Source organism: Babylonia areolata, chromosome 26 (assembly GCF_041734735.1).
Source record: "Babylonia areolata isolate BAREFJ2019XMU chromosome 26, ASM4173473v1, whole genome shotgun sequence".
Taxonomy (NCBI): Eukaryota; Metazoa; Mollusca; class Gastropoda; order Neogastropoda; family Buccinidae; genus Babylonia; species Babylonia areolata.
This window is the reverse complement of record NC_134901.1, coordinates 41561756-41581383: the sequence shown is the minus strand read 5'-3', so window position 1 is coordinate 41581383 and position 19628 is coordinate 41561756. Positions and strand designations below refer to the sequence as shown.

General features: G+C 43.8%; 1 protein-coding gene across 1 annotated transcript in view; it reads left to right on the top strand.

Annotated features, from left to right (window-relative positions):
* Positions 1–113: 113 nt before the first annotated feature.
* LOC143300191 (valine--tRNA ligase-like) overlaps positions 114–19628 on the top strand; it is a 49768-nt gene continuing 30253 nt past the window's right edge. Inside the window, exons 1-10 of the mRNA XM_076613750.1 lie at positions 114–275; positions 3222–3279; positions 4643–4746; positions 6571–6686; positions 8137–8301; positions 9282–9363; positions 11660–11779; positions 12266–12374; positions 14304–14483; positions 16819–17053. Of these exons, the coding sequence (XP_076469865.1) occupies positions 120–275; positions 3222–3279; positions 4643–4746; positions 6571–6686; positions 8137–8301; positions 9282–9363; positions 11660–11779; positions 12266–12374; positions 14304–14483; positions 16819–17053 (1325 nt within the window). The 5' untranslated portion in view covers positions 114–119. The remainder of the gene's footprint in view (positions 276–3221; positions 3280–4642; positions 4747–6570; positions 6687–8136; positions 8302–9281; positions 9364–11659; positions 11780–12265; positions 12375–14303; positions 14484–16818; positions 17054–19628) is intronic.

Sequence of the window (19628 nt, the reverse complement as noted above, 5' to 3'; positions counted from 1 at the left end):
TCAGGCCCAAAGTTAAACAAACACAATCTTCTGGTGTCAGGCACTCTCTGGTTGTTGAAGGTCGATTCTTGCTGCCAGATAGTACAAGGGAAGCCACTCTTGCTTCAGCCTCATCCAAGATGGCAGCCTCCTGGTGCCGTCTGCGTTTGTTGTACCGAAAAACAGGGCATAAATTGTACAAAACTCCGTCAACATCAAGGTTTCTGACATCAAGGAGGGTGCCATCATCTGTCCACGTTTCCACGCGAGATTTTTTTTCAACGTCTGTTTTTCAGGTTCGTTTGATGGGAGATAGACTCGTCTCCTCTATATGTCCGATGCGGCACCGACACACTGAGACAGCAGCCTTACACGCAGAGAAAACACACAGTGACACTGACAGAAAGAGAAATAGAGAGGAAGACAGACAAAATAAGAAAAGTGTCTGTGTCTGTCTGTCTGTTTGTCTCTTTCCATCCATTCCTCTCTCTGTCTGTCTGTCTGAGTGTCTCTCTCCCTCCCTCCCACCCTCCCTCTTTCTGTCTATTTTTGTGAGCCCCCCCCTCCTCCCCCCTGCCCCTCTCTTATGCACATGCAAATTTTTCAGTTTTTCATCAGAAGTACCCACTTCCCTACTCCCCTGCCCCTCCCATTTTTATTGCACACATGAGCACATTAGATTTGGGCGTTGGCGGTGGGGTGATTTCTCTGGTGTGTGGAAGGTTGTTCCCAAGTTTTGGAGGCCTGTATCCAGCATTGGGGGGAAACTTCTTGTGGTCAACTGTCAGCCTGTACCAGCAATTGGAGGAGGGTGGCAGAATGGTCAAGACTCTGTCTGTCAATAGCGTGTCTGTGAGGGTCTGGGTTTGAATCCCATCTGACCCATTTCTCCTGTGTAAGACTGGAAAATCAAACTGAGCATCTAGTCATTTTGATGAGATGATAAAAACCAAGATTCCATGTGCAGCACATACCCACACTGAAAAAGAACCCATAGGAAAATTTTGTGGACAAAACCCACTTTGATAGGTACATAATATGCACTCAAGGCCTGGCTAGCACATTGGGTTGTGTTGCTTGACAGGCATTTGCCAGCATATGTGGTGTAATAATTAACTGGATTTGTCCAAACTCAGTCACACCTCCCTGAGAAACTGATACTGAAACTGAAATGGAATGAATCCCCAAAGCATGAAATCCTGACAGCTGTGCCTTCTGTGTTGAACTTGCAGAGCCTGGATGGAAACTGGGGTCAGGCAGATGATGGAGTACTTTTATTTGTTTATCTATTCTTTGTATTGTATTGTATTACTCTTTTTTGTCACAACAGATTTCTCTGTGTGAAATTCAGGCTGCTTTCTCAGGGAGAGTGTGTTGCTACACCAAGAGCACCACTTTTTTTTTTTTGGTTGTATTTTTTTTTCTGACTGTAATTTTATTTGTTTTCCTATCAAAGTGGATTTTTCTACAGAATTTTGCCAGGGACAACTGTTTTGTTGCTGTGGGTTCTTTTACGTGCACACTGTACACAAGACCTTGGTTTATCGTCTCATCCAAATGACTAGAGTCCAGACCACCACTCAAGGTCTAGTGGAGGGGGAGAAAATACTGGTGACTATCATTATGGGATTTGAACCAATGCACTCAGATTCTCTTGCTTCCTAGGCAGATGCGTTACCTCTTGGCCAACACTCCACCTCTTTATATTAATAGACTGTGGAGTTGGTTCTTTTGTGGGGGTTTTGTGAGTTTTTTTGTTGTTGTTGCTTATTCTTTATTTTATCACAAAAACATTTGCATATATATGATATATATGTTTCCATTTCATTAATTTATCATTGTGCTGTGTTAGAAAATGTTGAATTAATAAAGGAAAGAAACACAAACAAAACAACAAAACACATAGAGACACAGTCACAGACAGACAGACAGACACACACACACACACACACACACACACTCACACACACACACACACACACACACCCAAAAAAACAACAACAAAAACACACACAAGCGTGCACACAGAGAACAAATAGCAGATTACAGGCATATAGTGACTGAACTAAAAGGTAAATGGAAATCTGGCAAAACAGACAGACTGGCAGGTAGAACAGGCACTTTTTCTGAAAAAGAGAAAGAAAAAAGATTCAATAATTCAAAAAAAAAAAAAGTGTTACATGCATAAGAAGAGTGTACAATGGACGAATTACGCTGATATTTATACAGACTTATTCAGCTGACACGTGGAAATGTTACCATACTGACGGGCGCCATAGCCGAATGGTTAAAGCGTTGAACTTTCGATCTGAGGGTCCCGGGTTCGATTCACGGTGACGGCGCCTGGTGGGTAAAGGGTGGAGATTTTTACGATCTCCCAGGTCAACATATGTGCAGACCTGCCAGTGCCTGAACCCCCTTCGTGTGTATACGCAAGCATAAGATCAAATACGCATGTTAAAGATCCTGTAATCCATGTCAGCGTTCAGTGGGTTATGGAAACAAGAACATACCCAGCATGCACACCCCTGAAAACGGAGTATGGCTGCCTACATGGTGGGGTAAAAACGGTCATATACGTAAAAAGCCCACTCGCGTATATACGAGTGAACGTGGGAGTTGAAGCCCATGAACGCAGAAGAAGAAGTTACCATACTGCTTGAAAGGTGAGGAAGCACATAACAGAACTTTTGACTATCTGTTCCCAAACAGTTATTTTATTCCAACTTCTTGTTGGTTATTCACAGCATTTAGTTAAAGACTGCAGGTTTTGAGCACTGCTGTGGCATGACTTTATCCTAATATATATTTTTTTTATTTGTAGTGCTGGGGAGAGGCTGACACTAAGTAGTATGTTCGTTTTGTTTTGTCCTGTCTTTTCTGAGTGACCCATGACCTTTTGCATCTTTTGGCTCATCAGTTGAAGTGGCCAAGAATCGTGTGACCTTTTGGCCTTTCACAGTGATGTGAAAGGTCTCTGTGCTCAGTCTTGTTTCTCTGCCTGTCTGTTTACATGTCTGTCTGCCTGTCTCAGTGTTAGTCTGTCTTTAGTACTACTTCTAGAATATATTCCTTTTTTTTTTCTTCTTTCTTTTTTTTTTAAAGACAGTGTCTTCATTACCAAGTCTACCAAGGTCACAAGGAATGTTATGAACTGTTATTAAGTAAAGATATAATCTAAAAAAGCATTATTTAAAATGTTTATCATGAAACTGAAGGTAAATTTTTTTTCTCTTCTCCAGAAAGACAACTTTGAAAAAGTGACGTACAACATTCAGACTCAAAAAGGACAGAAGAAAGGTGTGTTTTGCATGAGCAGACATTTTGTGTTTTATGTGCCGAGATGTGTGTGATTTTCGGTGTGACAGAAAATCTTTGCATTTTGTGTATGCCTGTGTGTATGTTTGCATACCATATGTATGTGCGCATGTGTGTGTTGTGTGTGTGTGAATGTCACTGTGTGTGTGTGTGTGTGTGTGTGTGTGTGTGTTTAAATTGTGACATAGATGCAGTGGTGTGAACATGCATATATAATGAATATATACTTTTGTTGTATTTTCCCATTGTTGTTTTTGTTGTCATTGCATCATTGATACTCTGAAAGTCTCTCTGAAAGCGTTTGATATCAACCCTGACTTCTGGGAGGAATCTGCAGTGGACCGTGACAGATGGCGCGCTGCTGTGCACAAAGGCGCCAAGTTGTGCGAGGCCAACAGGACTGCTGCAGCTGTTGAGAAGAGGCAGGCCAGAAAGTCACGGGCAAACAAGCTCCCTGACAATGATATGCCTGTATTTGTCTGCCCCAACTGTCAGCGAACATTTCGTGCGCAGATTGGACTATTCAGCCATCTGCGCACTCACAGATAGATTCATGAGCATCCTTCCCCCCAGCCCATCACCACCCTCCCCCCATCCCCCATCTGGATGACAACGATGGTCATCATCGATCTCGATGGACACACCACCACCACTGTTAGAATTGTTGCTATGGTGTCCACCATGCTGAAATGGGGGCTGGAACCCTGATCAGTGGTGAGCACTGGATCGAAAGTCCAACACCTCACTTTTATTCATGGCGCCTCCTGTTAGAAAACATGTGTGAGGAAATAATGATGAATTTTATGTTAACCTGTGCAGTCTGATTATATAGTCTGATTGATAATTTTATCCCTAAGAACATTAAAAAAAAAATCTTCTCTTACTCTCACTTTCTAAATCAGTTGATTTAATTACACATACTTAACCGTGACCTAACTAGTGCAGACTCCAGCAGGGGTCTGACATTCCTGTCCTGTGCAAACTACTCTCCGCTTATGCGGAGAAAACGAAACTACGGCAGATAACCTCCCGGAAGTAGGTAACCTCCCCTTTGTCCCGCTGGCTAGCACCCTCTTTTTCCGTTAGCCATTATGACTCCTGTTGAATTGTGTGTGTGTGTGTGTGGGTGTGTGTGTGTGCGTGCATGCGTGCGTGTGTATGTGTGTTGTCAGCTGTATGCGCATTCGGTTGTTTCTTGTTGTTTTTGTCTTTGTGTGGTTGTATGCAGGTGGCGCAGTGTGAACATGCAGCAAACTAAGCGTGGAAACTGGCACGTGCCCTGTAGAAATCAGTTTCATTCGTTGAGTCACAACACTTATCTCCCCAGTTTCCTGTCGTGTTTCAGACACAGCATGCCCCCTGCCCACAGCCTACAGCCCCCAGTATGTGGAGGCAGCCTGGTACGACTGGTGGATCAGCCAGGGATTCTTTGATGCTCCCTCCTCCAAGGTTAGACCACAAGAAGCATTTTTGTCGGGTCCTGGACAGTGTTTGAGCATGCTATTAGTGCTGTATGGATAAAGGTTAACACACTCGGGACGACAAGTTTTCTCCCTTGCTTTTCCCCACAGATGACCCATTTGTAAGGGTTTGGAAAAAAAATTACAAAAAATACAAAATACGGAGTAAGAAAATGAAACTTTCAGAACTGGTTTATTACGTGTTGAGCTATTGCATAAAAAAAAAAAAAAAAATTTCTCATCTTATTTTTACAGTTTTGCCATATGTAGAAAACAATGCCAATTTTTCATCCTGAATCACCATACCCATACTTGCTTTCTGCATTAAATTCACTTTCTTCTTCGTCATCATCCACCTCTTCAATGTCCGACCCTTCAGTTTGTAGCATTTCAAGTACTTCGGCAACCCTAAAACGTTGCCGTCGCTGCCTTGTTCGCTCTACAACATTTTGAGAAGAGCCCGCTTTGCTAACAGGCTGGCACGCGAGCAGACGACCGGTCAGTGATTTTGTCAGCGTGCGTGCGAGACGGGCCACACATGGCAGGCTGGCCAATCATACCATTCGATTGTGGAGTGACCCAGAATAGCGCACTCTGCTTGGCTGATCACAAAATCACGTGTACAGTGCGTGATGGATTTTTATTTCTTGAAAATGCTGTTCCTTTCTTTCTTTCTTTCTTTCTTTTGCGTTCGACAGCTACGCAGTCAGGGTCGAAGTCCAAGGGATGCCACAAACTCGGACGTCAGGTGAAGATCGGCTGCCGTCCCCCAGAGCTTGGTGTTGAGGTCAGCACCCCCAGGCCAGGACTGCTGCCGCATCTTCTCATACCAGGGGCAGTCTTGGAGAATATGGGATGGGGTCTGGTCAGCCTGGCCGCAATTACATAGGGATGTGGCTGCCACTCCAATCCAATGCTGTTCCATTCCATCGTCTGAAACCGAATACATTTTATGCAGGAATGCGTGAGCATTCCTTCGTCCGGAGAGAGTTAAAAAGTCCCGTAGCCTTTCACTGCCATTTGGGGCAGCGAATTCATGTCCATTGTGTCTAGGGTTTGGCACTGGAAGGTGGGACCCAGTCTTATCCTTTCGCCATTTTGATCATCCCAGGCGAAATTCGGGTGCTCTCCCCGGGGAGAGCGCGTCGCTACACTACAGCGCCACCCATTTTTTTGTATTTTTTCCTGCGTGCAGTTTTATTTGTTTCTCCTGTTGAAGTGGGTTTTTCTTCAGAATTTTGCCAGGATCAGCCCTTTGTTGCCATGGGTTCTATTACGTGCACTAAGTGCATGCTGCATGGTACCTTGGTTTATCATCTCATCTGAATGACTAGCGTCCAGACCATCATTCAAGGCCTAGTGGAGGGGGAGAAAATATTGGCGGCTGAGCCGTGATTTGAACCAGCGCGCTTAGATTCTCTTGCTTCCTAGGCGGACGCGTTACCTCTAGGCCATCACTCCAGAAATTCTTCAGTTCTTGCAGTGGGAAGATGTTTTTGTGATGTTTTATAATTTGGTATATAATACCAATAGTGTGTCTGTGTGTGTATGTGTGTCTGTGTCTGTATGGGTATGTGTTGGTGGGTATATGTGAGGGCATGGTGTGTGTGTATATGTGTGCATGTTGTGTCTGTGTCTGCATCATCGTGTGTCTGGGCGTGTGTGCGTATGTGTGTGTGTACGTACGTATGTGTATGCGTGCATGGAAATTGGTATGAACGCATGCGTGTTTGTGTGCATGGTGTGTGTGTGTGTGTGTGTGTGTGTGTGTGTGAGTGTAAGTTTGTGTGTGTTTGTGTGTATCTTTGAGCAGTGGAGGGACGGTGAGAAGGAGAGGTTTGTCATGCTGCTTCCCCCTCCCAACGTGACAGGCACCCTTCACCTTGGTCACGCCCTGACCAACTCCATCCAGGACGCCCTCATACGCTGGTGAGGTGTTCCTGCTGTTTTGGCCTCACACTGCACTCACGTTAGAACCATCGCCTGTTTACCTTGCGTCGTGCTTAAATGCGCTTCTGAGCAAAAGACGTAATATTATCAGTGGTATTTTTGTAGCGCCTAACATCTCGCCTGAGTTGTTTGTATGTATTTGTTTATTTTTATTATAGTTATAAGTGCACGTGCATGTGTGTGTGAGTGTGTGTGCTCTTGCCGGCGAGTGTGTGCGTGCGTGCGTGCATGTGTGTATGTGTTTATGAAATGTGCGTTTTATGGAATGCATTTCTTTTTAATCTAAGCATTATTTCCTTGTTTTTTTAATTTTTTGTTTATAGTTTGGTGGATTCTGCTTTTTGATTCATTCTGTGAACACGTTGGATTGAGCTTTTGTAATGTTTTAGGTTATGTTTATATCTAGCTCGATGAGCAGCATTAGTACTGGATATCGTGCCATAGAAAAGTTATGAATTATTATCATTATTATTATAATTTTTATTATTATTAAAAAAAAAAAATTATTTGTTTATTTATTCATTCATCTTATTTGATTTGATTTGATTTGATTTTCCCTCAAGGCTTGACTGATCGCATAAACAGCGTTGGTTTTTTTATTATTATTATTATATTTTTTTTTTACGCTTATAGTTGACTTCATCAAGTTTTTGCACTTTATACATATTATTATTAGTAGTAGTACTTTAAAAAAAAATGTATTTATCTATTATTTATTAACTCTTTTTTCTTTTTTTTCTCAAGGCCTGACTAAGCGCGTTGGGTTACGCTGCTGGTCAGGCATCTGTTTTGCAGATGTGGTGTAGCATATATGGATTTGTCTGAACGCAGTTTCGCCTCCTTGAGCTACTAAACTGAAACTGTGTTGGGTTAAGCTGATGGTAAGGCATCTGCTCGCTTAGCAAAGATGTGGTTTTTCACACATATATATATATATGGACTATGGAGTGATGGCCTAGAGGTAACGCGTCCGCCTAGGAAGCGAGAGAATCTGAGCGCGCTGGTTCGAATCACGGTTCAGTTGCCGATATTTTCTCCCCTTCCACTAGACCTTGAGTGGTGGTCTGGACGCTAGTCATTCGGATGAGATGATAAACCGAGGTCCCGTGTGCAGCATGCACTTAGCGCACGTAAAAGAACCCACGGCAACAAAAGGGTTGTTCCTGGCAAAATTCTGTAGAAAAATCCACATCGATAGGAAAAACAAATAAAACTGCATGCAGGAAAAAAAAAAAAAAAAGGGTGGCGCTGTAGTGTAGTGACGCACTCTTGCTGGGGAGAGCAGCCCGAATTTCACACAGAGAAATTTGTTGTGATAAAAAGAAATACAAATACAATATATATATATATATTTATATATAGATTTGTTGTCTGAATGCAGTGATGCCTTCTTCAATGACTGAAACAGAACCGAACTGAACCGTTTCAGGCACCGCATGCAGGGTAGGCCCACCCTGTGGGTGCCGGGTATGGACCATGCCGGAATCGCCACCCAGGTGGTGGTGGAGAAGGCGCTGTGGTCGCAGACCGGCTTGACTCGACATCAGCTGGGCCGGCGCCGCTTTGAGGCTGAAGTCTGGAAGTGGAAGAAAGAGTGGGTAGCCTGTGACGCTGACTGTGCTGTCTGTTCGCAGCACTGGGGGCTAAAGCTCCAATGTGGATTGCTCAAAAAAAAAAAAAACGAAAAAAGAAAAAAAAAGAGTCATAAGCGATGAAGAATTGTTGTTTATTAGTGTGTGTGTGTGTGTGTGTGTGTGTGTGTGTGTGTGTTTCTATCTATGTTTGTGTGTGTGTGTGTGTATGTTTGTGTCTGACTGTGTGTGTGTGTGTCTGTGTTTGTGTCTGTCTGTGTGAATTCTGTACTGTGTATTAACTCTAAATGCTGTTGAATAGCTGGTTTTTATCATGCATGTCTGCGTTTTGATTTTAGTGTGACATTTAAATGTCTCTTCGTTTACTGTGCTTATTGCACATGTTGATATGTGATTATGTGAGATTTACATTAACTTTGTACATTCATGATTCTCGCGCATTGTTTGTGTAACATACTCACTCACTATTCCCTCAACCGCTGAGGTCGTTGGGGGGACATGAGGAAGATGTCATAGCTCGCCACGCCATTCTGTTGGCAGCTGTCGTGAGGAGATCTGGCATCATCATTTTGGTCCATTCTTTTACGTTGTTGGACCAGCTCTTTCTCTGCCGCCCCCGTCTGCGCCCTCCCTCTACAGTCCCTTGCAGGATGGTTTTGGAGAGGGTGTTATGTCGTATAATGTGACCAAACCATGCCGTCTTCCGTTGTTTGACAGTCGCCAGCAGTGGTTCTTGGGGCCCAACAAGGTTGCTGATCAGGTTCCGCACATAGTCATTGGTCTTGTGCTCCTTGTAGGAGATGTGTAGTAGTCTCCTCAAGCACTTGGTTTCGAATGCTTGGATTCTTCTTTCTATTTCTGCCATCAGTGTCCATGTCTCACATCCACATAAGAGGATGGAGACCACCAGTGACTTGTAGAGCACTTGATGAGATGATAAAAGTACGTAATGTGTAACAGTGTTGCCGGTTGGTGTCCGCAGGAAGGGGCAGGTGATTGAAGATCAGATGAAGTCACTGGGGTCTTCCTTTGACTGGGACTACAACTTCTTCACTCTGGATCAGGTGAGAATCGCTGTCTCTCACATACGTGTATATGAAGGTTAGCGGTTATACGTCCCATAGAACAGAACCGTCTCACATCAGCCCTTGTTGCCCTGAGTGCCGGAGTGGAGAAAGTGGCGATACAATGGGTACCAGCACACTGTGGCATCAGAGGCAACGAACAAGCGGACATTCTGGCAAAAGACGGTGCACAGAAGAATCAAGACAATCATCAAGGCACAGCAAGGAATAAAGTGGCGCATCCAGCACCCCAAATATAACCCAGAAGACAGATACCATTTGCTGGAACGACGGGAACAGGTCAAGATCTTCCGCCTGAGGACTGGACACAACCGCCTGCTCCACCACATGCACACGAAATTTGGCATTGGACAGAGTGGAGAGTGCCCTTGTGGTGAGGGACCAGTGTCAACCGACCACATCCTTCAAAACTGTAGGACGCATGCAGCATCCAGGAGGAAGTACTGGCCAACACCAACAGCAGTGGAAGCCAAGCTGTACGGCACCCTGGAGGAGCTGCGACGGACGGCAGCCTTCATCGAGGACACCGGGCTGCTCATCTAATGGGAGGCGAACAAGGAAGAAGAAGAAGAAAAGAAAATACGTCCAGTAGGACCCACCCCCCTTGAAACTCACTGTCCTCTTCGAACCAGTGCCCTAGCCCTGAATAACTAGAGGTAACGCGTCCGCCTAGGAAGCGAGAGAATCTCAGCGCGCTGGTTTGAATCACGGCTCAGCCGCAACAAAAGGGTTGTTCCTGGAAAAATTCTGTAGAAAAATCCACGTCAATAGGAAAAACAAATAAAACTGCATGCAGGAAAAAAAAAAGAAAAAAGGGTGGTGCTGTAGTATAGCGACGCGCTCTCCCTGGGGAGAGCAGCCTGAATTTCACACAGAGAAATCTGTTGTGGTAAAAAGAAATATAAAATACAAAATACAAAAAAATCCCAGTCCTGTACTTTCTCCCGTGTTTGACTGGCAAGTAGCAGAATGGTTAACTCTCTCCATACGAACGGCGAAAGAGACGACGTTAACAGCATTTCACCCCAGTTACCATCATCAAAATATTTCAAGCGGAAGGCTCTTATACTGAAAACGTGAATGTTTACAAAGAATACCACAATTCTGATGACGGAAGCTAAAGGTTGGGTCATTCAGACACCCACTGGACATCTGAGAGGTCTGTGTAGAGGAGAAGAGAGGACTGGCCGTACTGAGTGAGTTAAAACACTCATCTGCCAGTGACCCCACAAAGCATTGAGAGCTTGGTCTTTGAGTAAGGATAGGCACTGTTTAAGTATCCATTGCAAAAAAAAAAAAAAAAAAATCTAATCAGAATACACAGATAACATCAAAAATAGTTACATTAAACAAAACAGAACTTTTTCTTTTTCTTTTTTTTCCCTTCCTCTTTTCTTGTGGGGCCTCCATCCTCCTCTTTTTTCCCACTTTTTTTTGTTTTTTTTTTCCTCATTTAAGTATTAAACACAGTCTTCTCTCACACACATCATGACTGATAGCTTTAATTCATTTTTTATGTAAAACCATTCACTAATGCATATTTATCAATCAGACATGTCAATCCTGCTACTGTCAATTGCGGCGCATCAGTTCCATCCGGAAATATCTGTTCATTGACGCAACATCTAGACTTGTCGTTTCTCTCATTCTCTCTCGCCTTGACTACTGTAACTCTCTATTGTCTGGTTTGCCTGCTTCATCCATTCAGTCCCTTCAGCGCATACAAAACTCTGCTGCCCGACTTGTCCTCAGAAAGAAAAGATCTGAGCACATCACTCCTCTTTTGCAACATCTCCATTGGCTCCCTGTCTCACACAGAATAAAGTACAAGATCAGCACTCTATGCTACAAATGTATTCACAAATCAGCCCCTTCCTTTCTCTGTGGCTGCCTTCACCTCCACACTCCATCTCGCTCACTACGATCAGCTTTGGATCCACTCTATTTACGCATACCCAGATTCAAACTCTTGACTGTTGGCCGCCGTTCTTTCTCTGTCTCTGGACCTTGCAATTGGAATGACTCTTTCGCTTCGTCAAGTCTCCACACTCAGCTCTTTCAAGTCTGGCCTTAAAACCCACCTCTTCCCAAAATAGCCTCCCTTCCCTGCCTCTTCCTTGTCTTCAGTTTCTCCAGTTTTAGATTTATGCGTGCGTGAGAATGACTGGTGCGAAAGCGCTTTGATTTGTCTATGCACAAGATTCAGCGCTATATAAATACCATTATTATTATTATTATTATTATTATGTCTGTATCTGTTGATGTTGTGTTTCAGAGACTGTCCGTAGCAGTGACGGAGGCGTTTGTTCGGCTGCATGAGCGAGGCAAGGTGTACCGTGACCGACAGCTGGTCAACTGGTCCTGCAGTCTGCAGTCCTCCATCTCCGACATCGAGGTAACCCTCTGGAATCCTGTAACTCTGATCTTCCATCTTGGGCGGCGAAATATGTATTCTTTCTACATGTTGAATTGTCCCATTGTATCCCTCTAACTCTGATCTCCTGAACACAGTGGCAGTTATTGTTCTCCTCAAACAATATGCAAAACATTTTTCAGTGACATATCTTTCAGGTGACTCACACACACACACACACACACACACACACACGCAGGAAGTCTTGCTATGGGTTGGCAGTTCCAGTTTTGTGTGTGTCACCATGGATACGTACCCACTGCCTTGTGGCAATGTTAAACACTTGAGCACTGTTTACAATGAATGATACAGATGTTAAACAGAGGGTGCTAACAAGATTTAACAAAATTCAGAAAAAAACACCAAAAAGAGGAACTCAAACACACACACACACACACACACACACACACACACACACACCTGTTGAAAACTAAGAGGAAACACACCACCACACTGATACCTGTGCAGGTGGACAATGTGACAGTGGAGGGACGTACCCGGCGACAGGTTCCAGGGTATGATGATGGGGTGGAGTTTGGCGTCCTGTCCTCTTTCGCCTACCCTGTGGAGGATATGGGTAAGTTTCCCTTTGTTAGGGACGCCCACTCAGTCTGGCTCTGCGACTAAGCCATTATTGTCGTTAGTAGGGGGCTTAGTAGGTGGTGTCCTAAGTACGTTAAAACAGAACAGGCACCACTGAACACCACCGAAGTGACTCAGCAGCAGTGTAGGGTCTCCTCTGGTGTGTGGCCTCCTGGCGACCTAACATCGATGGTTCCCTGTGGACTGCCGACGCTGGAACTGCGACGGACAAACCTGGGTGTGGCCGTGTATGGGGGAATCTAAATGAGCGGCGTGGGAGTAATGCCACTGAAACGGTGCAGATGATTGGACAGAAAAAAAAAAGTTTGCCTTTGGTTTCTGTCTGTGAAAAAACAAAACAAAAAACAATAAAACCAAAACAAAACAAAACAAAAAAACAAAAAGCAAAACACCAACCAAAAAGTCACAAAAACTAAAATAATCCTCCTTTTCTTTTTTTTTTTTTTTTTTTTTTTTGTAAATCATAGTTGTCTCTGGGAAACGGAGGATGACAATTCATTGTGCCTCTATAGTTGGATATGCGTGTGGTAGCAGAACCCAAAGTGTGATGCACACACTGAAGGATGAAGGATGAGAGTGCACAACGCAACCTGAGCATGATAGATGGACAGTCCCACTCTCTCGGCCTGAGAAGACATCACTATGTCTGGAATTTTCTTCAGCTGCAGTGGATGGCTGTGTCCTTTTTTTGCCAGTAATTTTGTTGTTTTAACTCATTCCGGACCATGGAACGCTATAGCGTACCTGACGTAAGGTAGCGTTCCGGACAACGGAACGCTAAAGTGGTTTCGACAATTAAAATTTTTCCCACGTTTTTCTCATGGGGTAGCATAACAATCACAGCTACACCTGGCATTGCGAATGTGTCAAGGGTCGAATGGAAAGTTTCTTCATGAGATTTCGTAATGACACACTCCACAGCGAGCCAGCAGGTTCAGGGACCCCACACGACAAGCTAATCTGCATACGAATCGAAAATGGTGTCGCAGGCGATACAAGTGGAAATTTTGGGAGCAAACCAGAGCACGACAGCGGCTTTTACCGCTGCTGAAGCGATTGAAATGCTTCAAACTTAAGGTTTCAACATCGACAAGGATGCTGAAGACGTTGAATAAAGTATCTGCAGTGAAGAAAGTTACCAGCAAGAAGTTACTGGTAGTGACTCAGCTTCTGAGAGCAGTGAAGAGGGAGGGGGGCGGGCGTTCACACGACGTGAGGAGAGGGGTCAGTGGGACAAGTACAGCGAGTTTCATTCAGTTATTTTATGTTTTGTATTTTTTGTGATTTTTTTCCTGACCCTAACAAATGGGTCGTCTGTAGGGAAAAGCAAGGGAGAGAACTATTCATCCAGAGTGAGTTAACCCTGCATTATGTGTCATTCAGTACAGATATTCTGTTGTTTTACCCAGCATATGCTATATATCATTCAGTACAGACATGTGTCATCTGCATGTTGTGTCATGTTGTTAATGTGTTGTGTCATTTACATGTTGTGTCATGCACAGGTTGTGTCATTAATGTGTTGTGTGTCATCAACGTGTTGTGTCATTAGTGTGTTGTGTCATCAACGTGTTGTTTCATCCATGTGTTGTGTCATAACACATCGTGTCATCTGCATGTTATGTCATCCACCTGGTGTGTCATCTGTGTGTTGTGTCCTCAACATGTTGTGTCAGCCAGGTGTTGTGTCATCCATGTGTTGTGTCATCAGTGTGTCGTGTTGTTTATGTGTTGTGTCATCCGTATGTTGTGTCACCAGCGTGCTGTACCATCATGTTGTGTATATAACATGCTGTGTTGTTATTATGCTGTGCCATTGTGTTGTGTAATCCACATGCTGTGTCATCAGTGTGTTGTGTAATCAGCGTGTTGTGTCATCCACATGTGTCATGTCATCCAACAGACGAGGAGATAGTGGTGTCGACGACACGCCTGGAGACGATGCTGGGCGACACGGCGGTGGCAGTGCACCCCGAGGACCCGCGATACGCACACCTTGTGGGGCGGAGGGTTCGACACCCGCTGTGTGACAGGTCACTCCCAGTCGTCGCTGACCACTTTGTGGACAGAGCCTTTGGGTCAGGTCAGGGAACTGGGATGCAGAATATCTGATGACTTTGTGGACAAAGAATGCAGAATATCTGATGACTTTGTGGACAGAAAATGCAGAATATCTGATGACGTTGTGGACAGACAATGCAGAATATCCGATGACTTTGTAGACAAAGATTACAGAATATCTCATGACTTTGCAGACAAAGATTACAGAATATATGATGACTTTGTGGACAAAGAATGCAGAATATCGGATGATTTTGTGGACAAAGAATGTAGAATATCTGATGACTTTGTGGACAGTTCCTTTGGGTCAGGTAAGGGAACTAGAATACAGAATATCTGATGACTTTGTGGACACAGAATGCAGGATATCTGATGACTTTGTGGACAAAGAATTCAGAATATCTCATGACTTTGTGGACAAAGAATACAGAATATATGAGGACTTTGTGGACAAAGAATGCAGAATATCTCATGACTTTGTGGACAAAGAATGCAGGATTTTTGATGACTTTGTGGACAAAGAATGCAGAATATCTCATGACTTTGTGGACAGAACCTTTGGATCAGGTCAGGGATTAAGAATGTAGAATATCTCCTAACTTTGTGAAAAGAATGCAGAATATCTGATGACTTTGTGGACAAAGAATGCAGAATATCTGATGACTTTGTGGACAAACAATGCAGAATATCCGATGACTTTGTGGACAAACAATGCAGAATATCCGATGACTTTGTGGACAGTTCCTTTGGGTCAGGTAAGGGAACTAGAATACAGAATATCTGATGACTTTGTGGACACAGAATGCAGGATATCTGATGACTTTGTGGACAAAGAATTCAGAATATCTCATGACTTTGTGGACAAAGAATACAGGATATATGAGGACTTTGTGGACAAAGAATGCAGAATATCTCATGACTTTGTGGACAAAGAATGCAGGATTTTTGATGACTTTGTGGACAAAGAATGCAGAATATCTCATGACTTTGTGGACAGAACCTTTGGATCAGGTCAGGGATTAAGAATGTAGAATATCTCCTAACTTTGTGAAAAGAATGCAGAATATCTGATGACTTTGTGGACAAAGAATGCAGAATATCTGATGACTTTGTGGACAAAAAATACAGAATATCTGATGACTTTGTGGACAAACAATGCAGAATATCCGATGACTTTGTGGACACAGAATGCAGAATATCTGATGACTTTGTGGACAAAGAATGCAGAATATCTGATGACTTGGACAAAGAATACAGAATATCTGATGACTTTGTGGACAAAGAATATAGAATATCCGATGACTTTGTGGACAAAGAATATAGAATATCTGATGACTTTGTGGACAAAACCTTTGGGTCAGGTCAGGGAAGGAAATGCAGGATACAGAATGCTTTGTTATCTCAATAAGAGAAATTCATTGCTTGTATAAAACACGTAAACAATACACTAGAATCAGATTCAGTCAGCACGTATACATAAAAGACATAAAACGCTTGGATGTCAACAACGTAAAACACAGAGAATGCAGACAAAATATTTTATCATCTCCATAAGAGAAAATCCATTCGTGGTATAAAACGCATTTCAGCATTACACTAGAATCACATTAATTCAATGCGAATACATAAAAGACATATAATGCTTAAATGTCAGCTTTGAGTAAAACAAACATGGTTACAATAATCACAGCAGAAAACAACAACAACAACAACAACCAAATGTAAAGGTAACTTTGAGCGAAGCAGACATATATTCATCACAGATGATTTTTGTGCTTGTTTGTATGAGTTTGCGCTTTTTCATGGGTTTTTGGGTGGGCAGGTGTATATCTGTGTGTGTGTTTGTGTGTGTGTGTGGGTGTGTGTGTGTGTGTGTGCAGGCAACTGTGCCTAGGGCCTTATTTAAAGAATAGGCGCTGTGTACATTTGGATTCTTCTTCATCTTCTCATACTACTTCTTGTTCTTGTTCTTCTTGTTATTGTTCTTCTCCTTCTTTATCTTCTTCTTTGTCTTCTTTTTATTATTATTAGGAGTAGAAGTAATAGTAGTATCATTACCATTAGTATTATCATTATCATTATCATCAGACACATTCGCCATCTCACAAACCACACCCTAAAGGACACATCATATACCACCCCCAAACAGGGGCTGTCATTGTTGTTAGTATTATCATCACCATCAGACATAATCACCATCTCGCAAACCACACTAAAAAATGACACATCATTCCCCACCCCCTCCCCAAACAGGGGCTGTCATTGTTGTTAGTATTATCATCACCATCAGACATAATCACCATCTCGCAAACCACACTAAAAAACGACACATCATTCCCCACCCCCTCCCCAAACAGGGGCAGTGAAGATCACCCCAGGTCACGACCCCGTTGACCTGGAGGTCGGCCGAAGACACCGGCTTCCAGAGCTGAGTGTGATGGACGACGAGGGGAGGATGGTGGGGGAGGTGGTGCCGGCCCCGTTCGTGGGTCTGCCGCGCTTCAGGGCCAGGGAGGCCGTGAAGAGGGCGCTGTGCGACCTTGACCTTTACCGCGGGGAGGTCGATCATGCCATGGTGCTGCCTGTCTGCAGGTGAGTGTCTGTGGGGTGATGGCCGGGTGGTAACTCGTCCGCCCCAGGAACCGAGGGAATCTTGGAGTTCATAGGTTCGAATCCCACACTCACCAGTACTTACTCTCCCTCGCCACTAGATCTTGGGTGGTGGTCCGGACGCTGGTCGTTCAGGTGAGACGATAAATTAAGGTCCCATGTGTAGCCAGTGCTTAGTGCACATAAAAGAACACGCGGCAACAAAAGGTTTGTCCCTGGCTAAATTCCATAGAAAATTTTCGCTTTGATAGGATAACAAATACACTTGCAGGCATGTTAAAAAAAAAAAAAAGAAGAAGAAGAAAAAATGGGTGGTGTTCTTACTGTAGCGACGCGCTTTCCCTGGGGAGAGCAGCCTGAATTTCATGCAGAGAAATCTGTTGTGACAGAAGAGTGATACTATATGATACAATATGATAGGACAGCACACGACACGACATGACACAACAGCACAGCACAGCACAACACAACACAACAACACTTGACACCTGTCCGTGCCTAGTCAGCAGGCAGTAGGGATCTGTCCTTTCGTGGTGTGGATGATGGCTGTTGCTGCAGCCACTTCTTCTGTTGCTTGGCCTTGATTCTTCTTCTTCTTCTGCGTTTGTGGGCTGCAACTCCCACGTTCACTCGCATGTACACGAGTGGGCTTTTACGTGCATGACCGTTTATACCCCACCATGTAGGCAGTCATACTCCGCTTTTGGGGGTGTGCATGCTGGGTATTTACTTGTTTCCATAACCCACCGAATGCTGACATGGATTACAGGATCTTTAACGTGCGTATTTGATCTTCTGCATGCGTTTACACACGAAGGGGGTTCAGGCACTAGCAGGTCTGCACATATGTTGACCTGGGAGATCGTAAAAATCTCCACCCTTTACCCATCAGGCGCCGTCACCGTGATTCGAACCCAGGTCCCTCAGATTGAAAGTCCAACGCTTTAACCACTCGGCTATTGCGCCCGTCAACTTGGCCTTGATGATGGTCTTTACTTCTGAGTAGCTGGTGGACGTATCCACCTGCCCTTGTGCACCGCCTTCCTTCACGAGGGAGTCAGCAGTCTCATAGCCCAGCACACTGCAGCGAGAGGGAATCCATTGCAGGATGACAAATCCCTGCAGAAGGAGGCAAGAGTGGAGGACATTTAGATCAGTGTTCATCCCCGAAAACAGAGTATGGCTGCCTACATGGTGGGGGGTTAAAAATGGTCATCCATGTAAAAGCCCACTCGTGTACATACGTGTGAATGTGGGAGTTGAGTTGCAGCCCATGAACAAAGAAGAAGAAGATCAGTGTTTTCATAGAACTGTAAGGCCTGCAGGACAGACAGGGGCATCAGTCAAGGAAAATTCTGTAATGTGTAGCATGAGCGCTGACCCTCGATGTGGGCTGCTGCTGTTTTCAGGGCTTCTGCCTCAGCCTTATAGTCGGTGGAGTAAAAGCTGGTAGTGAAGTAGATCTTTTTTTCTCTACCTCCTGGGTAACGAATGTTGATCCCTGCCCCACCATTTCGTACAGCTGTCCTCAGCAGAGCAGTCAGTATGAACTGTGTAGGGTGTAAACTCAGTATAGACTGTATCATAATGGTGTTATTGTGGAGACCATGTGTGTTGTGTGTAGACTGTATCGTAAGTATGTTATTGTGGAGACCATGTGTGTTGTGTGTAGACTGTATCATAAGTATGTTATTGTGGAGACTATGTGTGTTGTGTGTAGACTATCATAAGTGTCATTGTAGAGACTATGTGTGTTGTGTGTAGACTGTATCACAACTATGTTATTGTGGAGACTATGTGTGTTGTGTGTAGACTGTATCACAACTATGTTATTGTGGAGACTATGTGTGTTGTGTGTAGACTGTATCATAACAACGTTATTGTAGAGACTATGTGTGTTGTGTGTAGACTGTATCATAACAGTGTTATTGTGGAAACTATGTGTGTTGTGTGTAGACTGTATCATAAGTATGTTATTGTGGAAACTATGTGTGTTGTGTGTAGACTGTATCATAAGTATGTTATTGTGGAGACTATGTGTGTTGTGTGTAGACTGTATCATAAGTATGTTATTGTGGAGACTATGTGTGTTGTGTGTAGACTGTATCATAACAGTGTTATTGTGAAGACTCTGTGTGTTGTGTGTAGACTGTATCATAACAGTGTTATTGTGGTGACCATGTGTGTTGTGTGTAGACTGTATCATAACAGTGTTATTGTGAAGACTCTGTGTGTTGTGTGTAGACTGTATCATAAGTATGTTATTGTGGAGACTACACATGTTCCGTATTGTTGTTCGGTAGTGAAGCAGATCTTTTTTTTCTCTGCCTCCTGGGTAACGGATGTTGATTCCTGTCCCACCATTTCGTACAGCTGTCCTCGGCAGAGCCGTCAGTATGAACTGTGTAGGGTATAAACTCAGTATAGACTGTATCATAACGGTGTTATTGTGGAGACCATGTGTGTTGTGTGTAGACTATCATAACAGTGCTATTGTGGAGACCATGTGTGTTGTGTGTAGACTGTATCGTAAGTATGTTGTTGTGGAGACTCTGTG